This window comes from Crocodylus siamensis, chromosome 1 (assembly GCF_052110815.1).
Source record: "Crocodylus siamensis isolate JL-2025a chromosome 1, ASM5211081v1, whole genome shotgun sequence".
NCBI classification, from domain to species: Eukaryota; Metazoa; Chordata; order Crocodylia; family Crocodylidae; genus Crocodylus; species Crocodylus siamensis.
In genome coordinates this window covers 339,722,389-339,740,790 of record NC_143395.1, presented here as the reverse complement: position 1 = coordinate 339,740,790, position 18,402 = coordinate 339,722,389, and the positions used below count along the sequence as shown (strand labels likewise).

At 43.8% G+C, this 18,402-nt stretch overlaps 1 protein-coding gene across 18 annotated transcripts in view; it reads right to left on the bottom strand.

Moving 5' to 3' along the window:
* MYCBP2 (MYC binding protein 2) overlaps positions 1 to 18,402 on the bottom strand; it is a 298,411-nt gene that overhangs the window by 268,170 nt on the left and 11,839 nt on the right. For all 18 annotated transcript variants that reach the window (XM_090023921.1, XM_090023940.1, XM_090023966.1 and 15 more), the window contains exon 2: positions 7,100 to 7,175. In XM_090023921.1, the coding sequence (XP_089880047.1) occupies positions 7,100 to 7,175 (76 nt within the window). The remainder of the gene's footprint in view (positions 1 to 7,099; positions 7,176 to 18,402) is intronic.

Below are 18,402 nucleotides of genomic sequence, written 5' to 3'. Positions count from 1 at the left end.
AGGTGGCCATCAGATCACCCCTGAGCCTGCGCTTTTCCAGGCTAAAGAGCCCCATGTCCCTCAGCCTGTCTTCATAAGGTCTGTTTACCTGACATCTGATCATGCACATAGCTCTTCTCTGGACTCTCTCAAGCTTCTCCACATCCTTTTTGAATTGCGGAGCCCAAAACTGGATGCAGTACTCCAGCTGCGGCCTCACCAAGGCTGAGTACAAGGGGAGAGCAACATCCCAGGATTTGTTTGAGACTCATCTATGGATGCAAGCCAGCATTTTGGTTGCTTTACTAGCTGCAGCATCGCATTGCAGGCTCATGTTCATCTTGTGGTCAATGACGACCCCCAAGTCTCTTTGTTCCATAGTGCTAGCCAGGATGCTGCAGGTTTTTCCTCCCAAGGTGGAGAACCTTGCATTTTTCAGTGTTAAACACCATCAGGTTCTCGTCCGCCCATTTGCTGAGCCTGTCCAGGTCAGCCTGGATCACCCGCTTCTCTTCTGGCGCGGATGCTTTGCCCCAAAGTTTGGTGTTATCAGCAAACTTGGCCAGTCCCCTTCTGACTCCAATGTCCGCATCATTAATGAAGATGTTGAACGACATGGGTCCAAGGACAGAGCCTTGGGGGACCCTGCTGGTCACAGGACACCATGATGATTGACTTCCGTCAATTACTACCCTCTGGATCCGACCACAGAGCCAATTTCCCAGCCAGTAGATCGTGGTGGACCCAAGGCCACAATTGGCCAGTTTCACCAAGAGGTGATCATGGGATACCAGATCAAAGGCTTTTTTGAAGTCAAGATATATGACATCAATTTCTTTTCCCTTGTCCAGGTGATAGATCACCTGGTTGTAGAAGGAAATGAGATTGGTCAAGCAAGACCTACCCACAACAAACCCGTGCTGGCTATCCCTTAGGATGCTGGTGTTGGCCAGTCCATTAAGGATGGCCTCTTTAATAAACTTTTCTAAGATCTTCCCTGGGATAGAGGTCAATTTAAATTAATCCAGCCTGATAGTCACCTTAATTTTCAGCCCTACAACTGAATAAACGGACATACATTTCGCTGATCAACCAAGATGTACTTCACAGAAATACCTTCTCTTCCTATTGAAAATAAGTAAAGTATTTCTTTCAGTTACCCTCAATTTAACTTTTTTTTAAAAAAAAAGGGTCCGAGAGGAAAGAATAAATAAATATAGAGAAAGACTACATTTTTACTATTTTGTTACAGAATAAATGGGAAATCTAAGGACACTTAGAGCTTCTTTCTTTTCTTTCATCACTTGTGATCACTGAGTCAAGTTATTTAAAGCCATCAACCAAATTTAATTCTGGTCTTCCTTGCAACTCTTACACATTTTAGGTTCTTTCTTCCTACTACCACTCCATGCCTCATATTTATAATCTCCAACCCAGATTCTTCAATACTGAAACTATACATATCAGGACAATATAGCACATCTTCACCCCAAGTCATTAAAAGATTGCAATGTTTCATGGAAGCAAAAGCTAAAAGGGATGCAATACTACCCTGACCCAAACCATGCTCCATGTGAAACCATTTAATCTTCTCATATCTTGTTTCCATACAACAAACATGAACTCTGCACATTCCCTTCTACAACTCACGTAAGTTTTACTCACAATTAACATTTCCAGCTCTTGCTATACACTGTAACCTGTCTCAATATCTATGATGAAGGCAAAGGAATATTTTTATATCCCCCCACAACTCTTTTCACTCAGTTGTTTTGTAGCAAACATTGAGTCTGTTCTTCTAGTAGCCACATTGTTCTTCACTCAGTTTCCTTTCTGCCTTCTTTCAAGTCCATCCAACTGTAACTGACACAAATTTGTCACAACATTGTACCTAAGTGTCATTTTCCCCAATAGCCACTTTTCTCATGTTTTTTCCAGATAGCACTACAATTCCTGTATTCCTGTTTTCTGGAGTGTCTATCAATCGGCTTTAAGTACACTCTGAAGAGATTATATCCTCACTTCCCTGGTGCTATGGGCATCTCTATAGGACTTCATCAACAGCTACTACAGCTCTTTTTCATTTAACAGTTCTGGTCACTTCATCTCCAAATCTCCGTCCTCTCCTTCTGTTCTTCAACATTTAACTGCCTTACATCATATTTTTCTTTCAGATTTTTTTATATTCAGTAAATTTTCAAAACATTCCTTCCACAGTCCCAGGTGGATTAATGACCAAAATAACACTTTCCTCTTGCATTAGTCCTAGTTCTGCTGGCCTTATCTTTTTGACCAGTGCAGAATGTTCTTGTTATCCATAGATAACAACTCCTTGTGTTAACTCTTTCTGTGCTTCTTCCTTTTTCCTACTTGTTAATATTTTTTTTCTGTTGCCCATGTTTATCTTTAATGTCAATCAATCAACTGGGTTTTCAGCAATCCCCTCCATGACTTTTCAAACTGCTTTTAACACATTTTCATTCTACCACCATATCTCTTTCTATTTCAGGGGTCAGCACCATTTTTGGGCAGAATACCTCCAAGAACACCTGCAAACCCTACTTGTAATAAGTTGGCGTGCCAGGGGCAGATGGCGGGGCACCGGGAGGGGATCAATCCTTGTCGTGGTAGTGCAGCCCTGGCTCCTTCCCCATTGTCCACCCCCAAGGCGCATGTGCCGAGCAAAATGCCTTCAACATGCCACGCACACTGGCACCCATACTGAGGGTTGCCTACCCTGTTCTCCTCAACTCCACTGGTTCTTTCATAAACCTATCCTGCCTACTTTACACATACCTCCAAATTCATTTAATTCTACCTCTAATGCTTTGAATCAGCCTATGGGGATACTTACTTGCTATTCCTTCAAAGGAGTACAACAGCAATATATCTTGTAACTTTCATATTTTCAATTTACTTCTGCTTTCAGAGGGTCGTTTGAAGCCCCCTCCTACCAGCATACAAACTCCTGCCAATGCAGTCTTGGGGATCATATTCACATTTTCAGAAAGTTCTACCTAATCTGTAGAAACATACGAATCCCACTTCTGCCATCTCAACTACAACACGTTATTAAAATGTAGGGGTACACCGATAAAAGTTATCGTGTCCAATACCAATAGCTGGTAATTAACCAACTATATGGGCCTATGCCAATCCAATACTCAAAATTTAGTACCAGGCATTTTAAAATACTGACAAACCTTTTTTGTTTGTTTTGCATTTAACACACACAAATACACCCCCCCACACACACATACATATTGCCCCGTTGCCCACAGCTCCTACCCACAGCCCTGCTCCCCAGCTCCTCATGCAGCCCATGTTGCCATCACAGGTGGGTAGGGCAGACCCTCACGTGGACAGCAGCACCAGGCACGTTTGAAGCCCAAGAGCATGCTGCTTCCTCAGTGCTGGTACGTCTCATCAAGTTCCTGTGGCCATCAGAGAGAAGCTGCTTTTGCAAAAGGTGCCTGGCAGAGCAGAACGTCCTTCGTGTGGCACCTTACCTCACCCATGCACAGACCACATCTACACAGCAGCCCCGGCGCTTAGGCCCCTGTTGCATGCACAGTGTTTCCATGGCGGCAGCAGCACAGTAGGAGCCGGTAACGGTCCCTTTGTTGCTGAGCACGTTGCCCCATGACCGCTCACCGGCACCGGGCCTCCCCCTCCCTCTGCTTGCTGGGACCTGTAGTCTGCTGCAGGTTTGGGACATAGGTACTGGACTATGCTCACCAGGGTTGTTCAGGCACATGGCCATAATTATCAACTACAACAACCAAAAAAACCTAATAGCCAGTAACGTAATTTCTCCTTTTATTCATGCCAATCTAATAGCCAACCTATATGTCAGTACACCCCATATTAAATGGATCTCTTTCAAAACAAAGCATTTCCAATGCTAACCCCTTTCCTTTGTCAATAGTTTAGTAGTTGTTCACCCTCTTCATTGCCAGTGCCATCTCTATATGATCTTACGTTTTCTTCAGTGTTCAAGTTAGTAGACAGCACAAAATTTGAAATCATCCAAAATGCCACCCACTCGCCAAACAAATTCTCTCTTCTACACTATATCCCATCTTGAAGGCCATACACTTACAAAATCTTGACTTTCTTTTGCAACCATCACCATAATCAACCTGTTCAAGATAGGCCTCATTTCTGTCAAGTCCCCCATTCTTACAATCAGTATGACAGCCAGGCTGTTTCTATGAATGTGTCTATTGGCCAAACAAAATAACCAGATTTCCCTTTCACTGACAAATGGAAAGGACACAACTGGAAACTGATCCCTGACCCCTTTCCTCTCCACCCCCAAAAAAACTGGCTCCTCCTACCATGAACAAGTGGTATGGCAGGAGGCACAGTAGTTGGGAATCAAGGATCAGATCCCATAGTGCCTTTAAAATAATGTGCACCAGAGACCTCGAAGCAGTGTCCACTCAGGGCAATGACCTATGCGTAGTAATTGAAAACATGCAATAAGGTATCCCTTTAGCCGTTGCTGGAGCAGGACAGTGCAAAGAACTCATCTACTAACGTAAGTTGGTATGAGGTAATGATTAGATATCTACCCTGTGAGATGATTGATCTGGGGGAAAAATAATTAACTCCTTTATAGATTTCCCCATTTCTTTATATAATATTTCTCCCTTTGAAAAGTTACTACAGCTTTTAAGGTAAATTCTGACAGGCAGAAGTTAGTGAAGAAACTAAGGAGGAAGCTTTCCTGGCCTTTTCATGCTATGCATTAAATTATGCTCCCTGCAAGACAGGAGTAGTTACAGCTCAGCTGATTTTGCTTACAAGCAAACTTTGCTCTACTTCCTCTCCTGTTAACTGTAATGCTTAAGGCTGACACTACAGGAAGCACAATAAATGTGAAAAGTCTGAGTTGTCACAGAATCAGCATAGATCAAACAGGTACAATGGGGGAAAATATTATAAGAATGAAAATGAGAGAAATTTCCCTTCCCCCATCTAGCTTTTATTCTAAATTCTGAATGGGGGTACAGGGGGAGTTCCAATAATTGTGAAGAGAATGGACTTCTGGCAATACAGACCCTCAGAGCTTGAAGATATGAAGCCAGTTAGCTCTGGGTTGTTTTGTTCTGGGTGTTGTTTTTTTAATTATGAGTATACTTTGTTGAAAGGATGACCTGTTCTGCACTAGTACAGCTGCACACGCAAAACCTAAAACCAATACCAGACCTCTCCCGCCGCTGACTGACTGACAAGCCCAAACTGTCTCAAGGGATGCAGGCTGCAGAGTAAAAAGACTCCAATGTCATAAATCTGTGGACCTCAAATATAAGATTCACAAAGAAACCCCTTTTGCCTCCTCAAAAAATAATGCCAGCTTACCACCTCAAGTGAAGTTGCTGAAACCCTTATGAAAGATAGTAAATTAATGTCACTTTACTGTCAGATATACACCATAAACCTCAGATGGCAGTCTGTAGTAGCTGATCAGCAGGGCAGCCTTCCATCTGAACTCAACAGGTATAAAGGGAGCAAGAAAGAGGCCCAAGGAGTCACCTTTATTTGCCAGCTTTTCAGATAGCAGCAGCCTCAAATTCATTGTCTGGCACTAACCTAGCTGAAATAACATGCAAAAAGCAAGCCACCCCTGCCCATTATTGAAAGATGGTCTAGAGTTGAAGAGGTGTCCTACTTAAAGAATAAGTTAGCCTCAAAATGCAGAGCGCATTAAAACCAAGTACATCTTGTAGTGTACTTTAAACTTCAACTACTAAATTGACCAACAATCCAGGAGAAGAGCTATGATTAGAGATAGAAAAAAAATTGGAAAAAGTTGATATGTCAGGCTACCAAAAAGTTTAGAAAATATGGATTTCAGCTAGAATAATAAACTATTTTGCTATATGTTTTTGAGGAAATAATTTTTAAATGACTTGCATAACTAAGTCCCCTGCACAACCAGAGTCTGGAGTTGCTCTATTATGATAAGCAGAATAACTTGGCAAACATCCAAGAAGCAAGACAGCTCTGAGCAAAGGGATACTAGTTTTGCTTTGCCCTCCCAAACTCATCTTTGTTGAGACAGAGTAGCAATAAGAGGTTTGGCAGGCATGGGCAAGAAAAAGAATTGGATATCTAGTTAAATTTGTTACAAATCTGCCTTGTAGACTAATTCATTAATTCAAACTGCTCTTTTCTGAGCTACTTTCAGTACCTGGCTTGAGCAATTAAAGAATGTAGTTTCATATGCAAATTAATAAGAGAAATTAAGAATTGCTCTTTTAAAAAAATTAGTTAAAACATGATAGGTTAGTTGATTTAAATGATTAGTTAAAAACTTATTTTGATACTGAAACATTTTGGTATACCTAAATAAAAAATAGCCATGTACAATTATAGAAAAACACATCAATTATTTTTACTTCGTAACTCAAAGTTTTAACTGTTAACAAATCCTTCTCTTTTGTCCTAGCCTCATCACTTGTGGACAAACAGCATCATTCCACCACAGCAGAATAACTTACAAAATACTGCTCAGAATTTCACAAAAAATAAGCTTAAGAAAGTTTTTTCAAAGGGAAAAGAGTGGCAGAAAGAGTAAGATTCAGCATTCAACTCCTATTCCAGCAGAGAATACTGCATCTCCTAGGAGTTTAAAAATAGGGTTCACAGTTCTATTACATATTTGGGGGCCTCTCTTCCAGCAGATGTGGATAAACCATTCCAGAAGTAGTTGTTCTTGATGCTTTTACTAGTAGGTGCTCCTGAATTTAAGTTTCATGATCTATTCGTTTAATATGATCATGTCCAAAATAAATGTGACATTTCTCTGTGATATAAGACAGCAAATGTGTTTGGATCCTCAGATGGCAGTCTGTAGTAGCAGCAGCCTCAAATTCATGAACATACCCACTAGATAAAAATGGATCAGATGAATCGTTCAGTAAAGAACTACAGAACATGATATACTTACAGCAAAAATCATGTTACTCAATAGATACAAAGCCTATTGTTCTCTTTTCTTCAAAACAAAGATAAATTATTAAAACTCCATTTCATTTACTGTCCATTTTCTTTGAAATAACATTTTAGCTCTCTCCAATATGAAGCCTGATATAGCTATTAAATCATTTACCTTATTTCGTGTTTTTACTTTCAATTTAGTCTTCTGCTTCCGTTTCAATTTTTTCTTGCTTAAAATTTTCTTACCCCTAAAAAAAGAAAAAAGGGAAATTCATGAGAAAAAGCAATTTGAAACTGTCCCACTGCAATCACAACCCCAAGGTAACCAGCAGCACCAGGAGGGAGGAATTTGTTTTTGTGAGCCTTTATAAGGGTTCCGTAAGCCAATGGCATTTAACACTTTGGCCCCACTGGCCAGATAAATGTCACAGGGCCACTCCGTGGGCCAGACAGGGCCCCATACACTGGGATCGGGACCGTGTGCTGGTGGCCCCCCACCCCATTAGGATCATTGCTCAGACCCCATTAAGATCAGTGCCCAGAGGCACCTCTCCCAAGCCTCCAAATTTTCAGACCTGTAGGGAGCCCTGCTGGCCAGATGAGACAAAGCTGAGGGCCATACCCAGCCCATGCGCTTCAGACTGAGCACCCTGGCTCCAAGCCAAGGGTCAGCAACTTACAGTCCACAGACTAGATTCAGCTAGCTGAACCACTGGATCCTGGCTGTGGACACAGTGCTTTGGCAGTGTTTGGCAGAAGGAACTTTTTCCCCCATGCTGCTGCACATGCGTAAATCAGCAGCAGTTGCCCAAGTCCTAATGTCTTCCTGTTCCTGATTCAAACTGGGGCATTTGGCCTGCAGTCTTAAAAGGCTGCCAATTGCTGATCTAAGCAATGAATAACAACTACAGCTATAAATACAAATCATGCACCAATGGTCTCTAAAACAGAGGTCTCAAACATAAGGCCCCACAAGCTGGATGAGGCCTGAAGAATCTTATCAGTTAGCCTGCAGGGCAGCTCATGTGTCTCAAGCTGGACCCAGCTCTGCATGCCACACACAGCACCCTCTTCTTTGAGTCTGGTGTCAAGCCTTCTTGTCACAATACCAACTGTGCCAAATATACAAGCACACTTGGAGTCCAGACATCAAAAAAACAAAACAAAACCAAAAACCCTTGTATTTTCCTCACATACAGCACACACCTTTCCCACCCAAAATCAGTTCCCCAAAACTGAGGTGCATGTATTAAGTGAGGAGGCTGCTTTCTGGCAATAATAAAATCACCCTGCTTTCACCCCTGCTCCAAAAGCAGCAGCTATTGTATTACTTTTCAGGCAGTTAATGGGAGGCCAATGGCCTACTGTCCTTCACTTCACAGGTATTAGAGATCATCTCCCCTTTTAACAGTCTTGAAGTTCCACTAATGAAGCTAACTTTTCCTAAGGGAATTCTGCTGTCTGCTAGGCCTTCTGATATCTTCTACTATTTCACAGCTCTTTAGCTCTTTTCAAGATTAGAGGTTCTCCTATGGAGAAGAGTCATTAGCAGCAGCTAAGGTTTCAGTTAGGCAGGAAAGGATGAGTCAACAAAAGATTAGGCCCTGTCCTTTCACTCTGCAGCCATCATTCTAGAAAAAAGTTTTCTTAATAACGCCTTTCAACAGCAAGGTTTGTATTATATTTGGGGGTGCGTTACATGCAAGACAACATGGTATGAGGGGAAAAAAAACCACAAAACAGCTTCACAACTGCAATATCATGTAGTGCCACATCATAATAAGAATAAAAAAAAAAGGTTACAAGACAGGAAATGTTTAGCAGACAAGGTTCTTTGGGTAAATGTGATATCTTTTATTAGCTGGAAAAAGTGTTCTTTGCAAGCTTTTGGGCACAAACACCCTTCTTCAGACATAGGGAGAGTCACATCTTCAGCAACACTCAAGCAATTTGCCCACTCAATGAAAAATCGGACAGGATTTGCGCATAGGATATCAGCATCGGCCTGTTTGTTTTCCCAGACTGAAGACTGATACCCAAAAGTACAAACTGCAAGCATGACCACTGCAATTTTAACAATATTCACCTGACAGGAAGAATTTGTACTACGTAAGAACCAGAACCAAACCCTTTTGAAATGCTCCTGCTGCAGGCTAATCTTCAGTCCTTAAAACTACGCAGCAGCACCATAAAACACTAGTAAGCATAATAAAATTGGCTTTTATAACGTTATTGATATTGCAGGTTTTGGGATATACCAAGGGATGTACTCTACTTGTGATTTTGCCTTTCATGGAAACTGCAAAAAAAAAAAAAAAAGTTTCTGCAAACCCTACAAGAGTGGAGAGCCCCAAAAATTTAACACGGAATCACCCCCTCCGCCAATCAGTGGCAAAGGTCATAGTTGCACAATGGCCAATCAGCAGCAGTGGCGGGGGGAGAGAGGGGGAGAACACCTGCAAAAAAAGTGTACGCCATGAGTGGCCCACAATTTTTTCTTTCACCTTACTGTGATTTAGGGTAAATCCCTAGATATAGCCAATGTATTTTTTGTTTCTCCCCCAGTGCTGGACACTGCCATCTTGTGAAAGTTAACAGTTCACATCTAACTTCTGTCCCCTCTACACTTAAAATAGAGATCTCTTTCTGTAACAACAGGTCTCATAGGATTTGCAACAAACCTGCCAACCACTCCACTTTTTTCAGTTACCACGCTGATTCTCTCAAGAGAGCCACCATCATCCTTCTGCTGCATGCTCAAAATGGCAAACTCATCTCAGTATGCTTCTCTGACACCTGCCCCTCCTGTCCCAACATTACACACTCTCCTTCAGCAATGCCAACTGCACCATGTTGAAAAAAACAATATCATAAACTTGTCTAAGAGTTGATATTTCTGTTGGCCTACATCAGTAGCTCTCAACCTTTTAGACATTTAAGCCAAGAGCAACAAGGCTACAGGGTAGAGCAACACTCCCCTCTGGGTGGGGGATGAAGGCGGCCGCCACCAATGGCAGAGGGAGGGGAGGAATGGCAGGGAAACTAAACAAAACTTATCTCCAGCAACAACTGCCTACCTAGTAAAATGAGGAGGGAGAAAGAAAAGGAGGGAGTAGAGCAGGAGTGGAGGGGAGTGGGGAGTGCTGTATAGGGAATCAGCAACATGGCGCAGGACGGGAAAGGGGGCGCACCAGGCCAAGGCTGCTTGCTGCCAATCTCTCCATATCGCACGACAGTTCCACTCATTTCAGGGACCAGACCCAGCCCGCAGGTTGTAGGTTGAGCACCACTAATCTATATAATAACTTTTGATCAAGCAAGTGATTCAGCTCATTAACACAAGTTTGTCACCAGTACAAACCTTACCAAGGCACTTTTTATTTTTTGGTACAAGCCTACTAAAAATTACACTACAGTAAGCAAGACTCTAGTTAGGAGTTTATACATATATTAAAAAGGCACTAAAACTGACTGACTGCAAAACAGAATACTGGCATAGCAAGCTAAGCATGTGCACAGGGGTTATAAAAACATTATTTCAGATGCAGAAAGTGCTCTGACAGGACTCTAACACTGTAAAGCAGAGCTGCCTTCTTTGGTTTCCAAATAGGCAGCTATACCCTTCCAGCCATGTAGAACCTCAGTCAATACCATTTTGATTAACAGCAGAAATGACTCCCTTTACTTTCTGGAAACCACCTGCTTTGCTGTTCCCACAACATTAAGACTTTCTATAGAAACATGGGTGCAAATCACTAAACCAGCCTCAACAGGACACATCTCCAAAAAAAGGCCCCAATACTGCAGTTAATAAGTACCCTGGTCCTTATTAAGAAAGGGATTTAAGCAACTTGAACTGGTATTGGATTCTTCAAAGTAGGCGCACAAAAAACATCCCTGATAATTTGCTCTGTGCAATTTTCATTTAAGAGACTGCATCTTGCAGGCTGCTCAAAGTGTCTTAAAGGCACAAAATTTCTACTTTCTAACGTTCCACAGCGGCTATTCCCTTGCTCTTATGGATGATGTGCATCATACCAATTCAAGACCCATCTAATGCTTGCCAACTTCTACCCTTAAATTTAGCATTTGTCATCTACTCTTCAATATTCTAAAGGCACATCCCACTATCACCCTGGAGGTGCTATAACAGTAGTTATGCAGCTATGCACGAGTTACATTTCAACTGACTTGATTTGCGCTGGTGTTTTTGTAGTTGTCATTAGATGTCTGTGGCTTTTCATTGCATGTTCCCAAAGTACAAGTAAAAGTCTGTTAACAGCCTGAAAATAGTACTAACCACTGGGAGGAGCAGACTGTGAGATGGCAATGAGAGGAAGCAGAAGATACTTTAGACATGGACTATAATGACCTTTAGCTTCTGTTACACAGCTTATCATCCAATAACAACAAATACAAAAAACAACCCACACTGCACAGGGCCTGGCACAGCACAAAAACATAGAATAGTTGCCTACAAATCTGAACATGTACATTGGAGGCTAAGTTCAATGTGGGACATCACTGAGCATGTGCATAACATGAAAACCATTGTGGGCAGCATCACAAGGTAACATATGGCTGATGTTTATGCCCTTAGGATGCAATTATATAACAAACAGCCAATTACATTACTTAACATAATCATCGGGGGGGGAATTATAGGTATAGGTACATACTTACACACACAAAATATATTTGCAGTAAAAGAGGTGGCTAGGGAAAGAGATGTTAAAAGACAAGCTGGTTTGATATTTAGATACTAATATGCTGAGAAAGGAAGCAAGGTGGCAGGCAGTTAGCTCTTCAGTCCACTGTGAGACTTCATATAAAACTGCAATTATTTGCCTCAAAAGCAATACTATGATGCTATAAAATGAGGACATAATTGCTAAAATTATTGGAGCACACCTAAGCATAGATGGCATAGATACTGAACATGGTAATGAAAATACCTGATATTTGATGGAGTTTCTCAGTAGTTTGTCACTAAATAGTTTGCCTCCTCACAGGCTGAAAACTTAAGGAGGGAACAACTTGCAAACTGGCTTAATTAATCAAGGACAGAAGATGTATTGTAAAAAGACTTCATGACATCACTAGACTTAGAAGTGATAAGAGAAGAGGCTACTGGTAAGCATATTCTTTTGCCAAGAGTCACGTTATGACCAGACACAGCTCTACCTTTTAAGATATGCAGAAGGCAATTTCCTGCTCTTGGACTATGATCTGCATTTGAGTCATTTTTACATCTCAGCTGTAGGACAAGGCTGCAAAATGCACATGAAGATCATACAAAGTTCATGACACCTAGTATCTGAGTTACAGTCCACTAATATGAACTGCCCCACTGACATCTCAGCCTATTACTGTAAATTGGTAAAATCTGAAAGACTCCACTGTATCAGTTACACTGCAGGGTGTGAACATTATTTACAACTACAGAAGAAAGATGTTTACATTTTCAAAAACCAAAGCCAAGTTTCTGGAGGACAAATTAGCCTGTCTTGGGGCTGCATACAGATGTTCATTTCTACTAAGAGAAATTTCTTCTGGTAGGCAAACAACCCCAGAGCTGGACTGTATATACTTTCCTCCATCCCCATGACTAGACAGCTTCCAGCAAGGAAGCACTAGACAGCTACTCCCTAGGCCACCCTCAACCTTAGCAGGAACTCATTACTTGTCAGCCATATTGTCTATTGTCTGGGAAGGGGGCAGGCTATCAAGTGGCAGCTGGAACATATTGAAAAGCAGCAGCTGTCCTGGAGAGCTGGGAAGGGTTCCCAGGAGGAGTTAAGTCAGAAGAAAGCGTATAGATGTTCAGGCCTCGGCAGATGTTACACTTATGCTGTAATTCATCAATTAAACTGTTTTAAATAGTACCCCACCCATGAGTTTAAACAATTAATGGTGCAATAAAATGTGAAAACCCACACGCTTATTCCATAAAATATGGGACAATGTTTGGGTGGTTTCCATTGTGCCTTAAATTGAAAGTGTGGCACGGTCCCTGCCATGCAGCCTGATGCCAGTTGCACGGTATGGCTCTGGAACCAAGGCAGGGACCTATAATCAGCTGATTATCACTCCCAGTCCTGGGACCACACTAGTTCACTGGGCATTAGGCTTCTTGTCAGGGTAGGGGGAGTCCAGCATCATGGTACTAATGGCATGAATAGGATCTGATCCCAAAAACCCACGTCCTGTCACGTCCATATTTTTCCAGCTACAGTATACTTTTTTCCAAAAACCAGGTGCCGAAGATGAGTGTACATTATATACAAGGATACACGGTAACAACAGTTTCTGCTGTTTAAGCTTGAGCTAGGCAAAGGCAATACCAATAGTTAAGTGAATACATGATCCACAGGGCACAGAATACTGAGCAAGCTCAGCTCCCTCAGCTACTGCTACTCAGCTACTCACAGGGAAAGATCTTTTTTCCTTCATTCTGCCTTTCACAATCAAAGCGAGTTATCTTCATAGTTTCATAGTTGGTAGGGTCAGAAGGGACCTGAGCAGATCATCAAGTCCAACCCCCTGCCATGGCAGGAAAGAGTACTGGGATCAAACGACCCAAGCAAGGTGTTCATCTAGCCTCATTTTAAAACCCCCCAGGGGAGGAGCCAGCATCACTTCTCTTGGAAGTTGATTCCAGATCCTAGCCGCCCTGACAGTCAAGTAGCACCTCCTGATGTCTAGCCTGAATCTACCTCTGCCAGCTTGTGACCATTATTTCTAGTCACTCCTGGTAGTGCTCGGGGGAACAGGGACTCCCCCAATGCCAGCTGGTCCCCCTGACCCATCTGTAAACAGCCACTAGATCCCCCCTCAGCCTTCTCTTGTGGAGGCTGGACAGGTACCTTAACCTCTCCTCATAGGGCCTGCCCTGCTGACCCCTGATCTATGGATGAGAATAGGATGAGGTTTAACACTGATAAGTGCAAGGTGTTGCACATGGGGAGGAAGAACCGGCACCACACTTACAGGTTGGGGAACTCCCCTCTTGCCAGCACGGAGACGGAAAAGGATCTTGGAGTCGTCACTGACTCCACGATGAACATGGGCCGGCAGTGTGGGGAGGCAGTCAAGAAGGCCAACCGTACCCTGTCATGCATCCACAGATGCATCTCGAGCAGGTCCAGGGAGGTGATCCTCCCCCTCTATGCGGCACTGGTCAGGCCGCAGCTGGAGTACTGCGTCCAGTTCTGGGCGCCACACTTCAAGAGGGACGTGGACGATATGGAAAGAGTCCAGAGGAGGGCCACTCGTATGATCAGGGGTCAGCAGGGCAGGCCTTATGAGGAGAGGCTACGGGACCTGAACCTGTTTAGCCTCCATAAGAGAAGGTTAAGGGGGGACCTTGTGGCCTGCTACAAACTGGTCAGGGGGGAACAGCAGGTATTGGGGGAGTCCCTGTTCCCCCATGCGCTGCCAGGAGTGACCAGGAATAACGGTCACAAGCTGGCGGAGGGTAGGTTTAGATTAGATATTAGGAGGCACTACTTCACAGTCAGGGCGGCTAGGGCCTGGAACCGGCTTCCAGGGGAAGTGGTGCAGGCTCCTAGCCTGGGGATTTTTAAAAGGAAGTTAGATGAGCACCTTGCCAGGGTCATCTGACCCCGGTGCTCTTTCCTGCCAAGGCAGGGGGTCGGACTAGATGATCTACCTAGGTCCCTTCCGACTCTAGCTACTATGAAACTATGTTGTCCACATCCCTCCTGAAGTGCAGAACCCAGAACTGGATGCAGTACTCCAACTGCAGCCTGACCAGTGTCGCACAGAGGGGAAGGATCACCTCCTTGGACCTGCTTGAGATGCATGACAAAGTATGCTTGGCCTTCCTGACTGCTTCCTCACACTGTTGGTCCACGTTCATTCTGGCATCAATACTGACTCCAAGATCCTTTTCTGTCTCTGCACTGACAAGAAGGGCTTTCCCCAGCCTGTAGGTATGCTGGTGTTTCTTCCCCCCCAGGTGCATCACCTTGCATTTGTCAGTGTTGAAACCCATCCTGTTCTCATTCGCCCACTCCTGTAACCTGTGCAGGTCCAATTGCAGCCTATTCCTCCCTTCTAGCATGCCCGCTTCTCCCCACATCTTTGTGTCATCTGCAAATTTGAACAGGTGCTTTTTACGCCGTTGTCCAAGTCGCTGATGAAGTTGAACAGTGCGAGCCCAAGATCCAAGCCCTGAAGAACCCCACTGCCCACATCCCTCCAGGTCAAAAGTGACCCATTCACAACCACTCTGGGTATGGCCTTCCAGCCAACTAGTGACCCATTTAACTGTGTAGTGCTACAGTCCCCTAGTTTAATTAGAACGAGGTGAGAGAGAGCATCGAAGGCCTTCCTGAAGTCCAGAAAGACTACGTCCACTGCTACCCCTGCATCTAAGGATTTTGTGACCTGGTCATAGAAGGCTACCAGGTTAGTCTGACAAGACCTGCCTCTAATGAACCCATATTGGTTGCCCCTATGCATGACCTCCCCTGCTGGCCCCTCACGGACATGCGCCAGGATAACTCTCTCAAAAAGCTTACCCAGGACAAAGGTCAGACTGACTGGCCTATAGCTTCCTGGGTCCTCCTTCCTCCGTTTTTCAAAAATGGGAACCACATTGGCCCTTTTCCAGTCCTCTGGCACCACACGAGAGCACCATGAGTGCTTGGAAAGCCGTGCCAGGGATCCCACTATGACCTCTACTAATTCCCTCAGCACTCTGAGGTGGAGATAGTCAGGACCTTACTCTGGGGCATGTTGTATATTATAAAATACAGTGCTTTAAAGGGTGCCCTAAGAGAATTATTAGTTATAAGTTGCAGGTGGTTCTGTCCCTGCTCTATGCAGCCATTACTCTGGAAAACTTTTTTCTTCATTGTGCCTTTCAAAAATAAGGTATGTATTACTTTACAGGGCATATTCTATGCAAAAAATAACATGGTGCTAGAAAGACGACAGTGCTTTGTCTTTTCAAGTGCAATTCCAAGTTATATTTTATTTTCTCCAAACAGTTTACTTTCACATATCAACTGCAACATTATCTATTGGTAAGTTATCTGCAAAACCATATGTACAAGGGCAATTTGCCATTTCACTCCACCTGAAAGATTTACGTTCTCCATTCTTACTGGAAACTTCCAGCTCCTCTCATTTGTATTACAAAAGTCTTTCCATCATAGCAAAACTGACACCTTTTGAACATTTCTGGCCCTAATTCAAATACAAATAAAAACCTGTAACAAACTAAAACAATAATGCTTCAAGAATTTGCTTAGAAGGAACATGAACTTTACAATACAGGATGAAAGCTTACTACTCTTTAGATGGAGATCAAACCTACAGGGTCAAATCAAAACTAGGCACATTTGTGCCACTGCTAGTTGTCCCCTGGGAATGCCCCTGTAACATGCACTCTGGCGCATGGCAAGTTGACACAGGTAGGGTAACGGCTGGTCCCAGCAGCTTTACCTGAGTTACTGGGGCCTCCCAGGGCTTCAGTGGCAGCAACCCAGGTTTGCAGAGCCCAGCCAGCAGCAGGAGCATGGCTTTGGCCGGCCAGGCTTGTTTCATGAGGCACATGCTGCCACCGTGTGCGCTGCCCCACTTTTTTTTTTTTTGGCTTGGGCTTTTTGACACCAGGATCTCCCAGTGTCAAAAAACCCTGCCACACTGCAAATCAGCAGAGCAGCAAATATCTGCATGTGCGGCACATGCAGTTTGCTGCACTGCAGATGGGTCTGCAGCACCGCAAACTGTATATGCATGCTTGTCTGGATGCACCCAATATGGCAAGTACTGTACACTGTTAGGCAGCCCTGCAGTAGAAGACAGAGGTCATCCCAGGAACCTGGTTTTCTCCGTTTAAAAATCCCAAATTCTCTGTTTTAAAAAAAATTCAAGTTCTCCAATTAAAAAAACCCAAAGTCTACATTTTTCCATGACTAAAATGAAATGCCGTTATATATATATATATAAGTATCAGCTGAACACAATGTTTTATTGATAGTTTTATAATTTTAAAGCAATTTGGAAGCCTACCAGCACCTCAATCATAATAAAATAAATTTTACACACCTATACATTTTGGCATTTGATTTTGTTTTACCATGGGGGGGGGGGGAAATCAGAGCTCCTCCTACCCTCTTCACTCACCAGGATGTGGGTCCAGTTGTAGCTGTCCCCCCAACAACCCTCCCACCCCCACTTTGTGGTGCTGACTCTGATATGCCAGTGCCTTGCTCCTGCTGTCTCTCCTCACTCCTAATCCACAGACCCAGGCCCTGACAATGTCCCTCACTCCCAACCCACAGCCCTCCCAGCCCTGTCAGTGCCCCTCACTCCTGATCCAAAGCCACACAGCCCTGCCAGTGCCCCTCACTTTTGACCCAACGAGCAGGGACACGGGTGACACATTGGGAGTAAGAGGGGCATGTGCCCACCTACATTTCTATGCCCACAGTGAGGTGTGGGGCAGCAGCCAGGCAGGAGCCGCCTCCACAGCCCAGCAGGCAGGACCCAGTATGGGAGGACAGCCCTGCTGCCATGGCTGCCAAGATGTGGCGTGGCAGTGGCATGGACTGTGCCCTGCTAGTGCCAGGTAGGGGTCACCTCACCTTGGAGACTATACTAACACGCCATTCTTTCCCACTGGGCTGCAGAGGCAGCTCTTACACAGAGCTGGTCCAGCCTAACTGCAGCCTCGCACCCCATTGCAAGCACAGAAATGGGGGGGAGGAGGAAGGGGGGGGATGCCCCCAATGCACTGCCTGTGCCCCACAGACTTACCTGGAGGAAGCTGCGGGAGTTGCTCTCCATCATACTACCCAACTGCCACATGCCCCCTGCATCCTGCTCCCCCCACCCCCAAGCAGCCCCTTGTCAGCTAGAACTCTGTCAGCCTATAAGGGGAAACCTATCATTTCCCACATTTTTCTCCTTTAAAGGAGAAAACCGTATTTTTTCATGGCAAATGGAAAACCCGGATCCCTGGTCATCAGTTAGGAAGAATCTAAAACAAAACAAAAACAAACCAACCAATCATCTAATGTCTTGAAGAAAAAAAGACAGCAGAGAAAGACAATACCCAGACCTGGATGATGGGGAAGATCAGAAGTGCTGTCAACTGTGATAGGGAAAAAAAAGGAAATTATGTAAGAAATAAGGAATTCAATTTTGGCCATACTAAGCTTAAAATCAACGCAAGACATCCTTCTGATACGATTTTCTGTAATTTTCTAAAAGGAGGTGCCAAGAGATTGATTCTGAGTCTCTTGTATAATGATTATACTTGACTTAATTTGCTGGTGCAGCTTCCACAAGGAAAAAGTGATAAGCAGGTGGGGGAAAGGATGGGATATGGACTTTGTTGTTTCGTGGAGTGGGGGGTCGTTCGTTTTTTTACTTTTAATTTATTGGCTTATTTAAAATAAAGGGAGGGAGGTTAAAAAAACAATCAGTTAAAAGCAACCA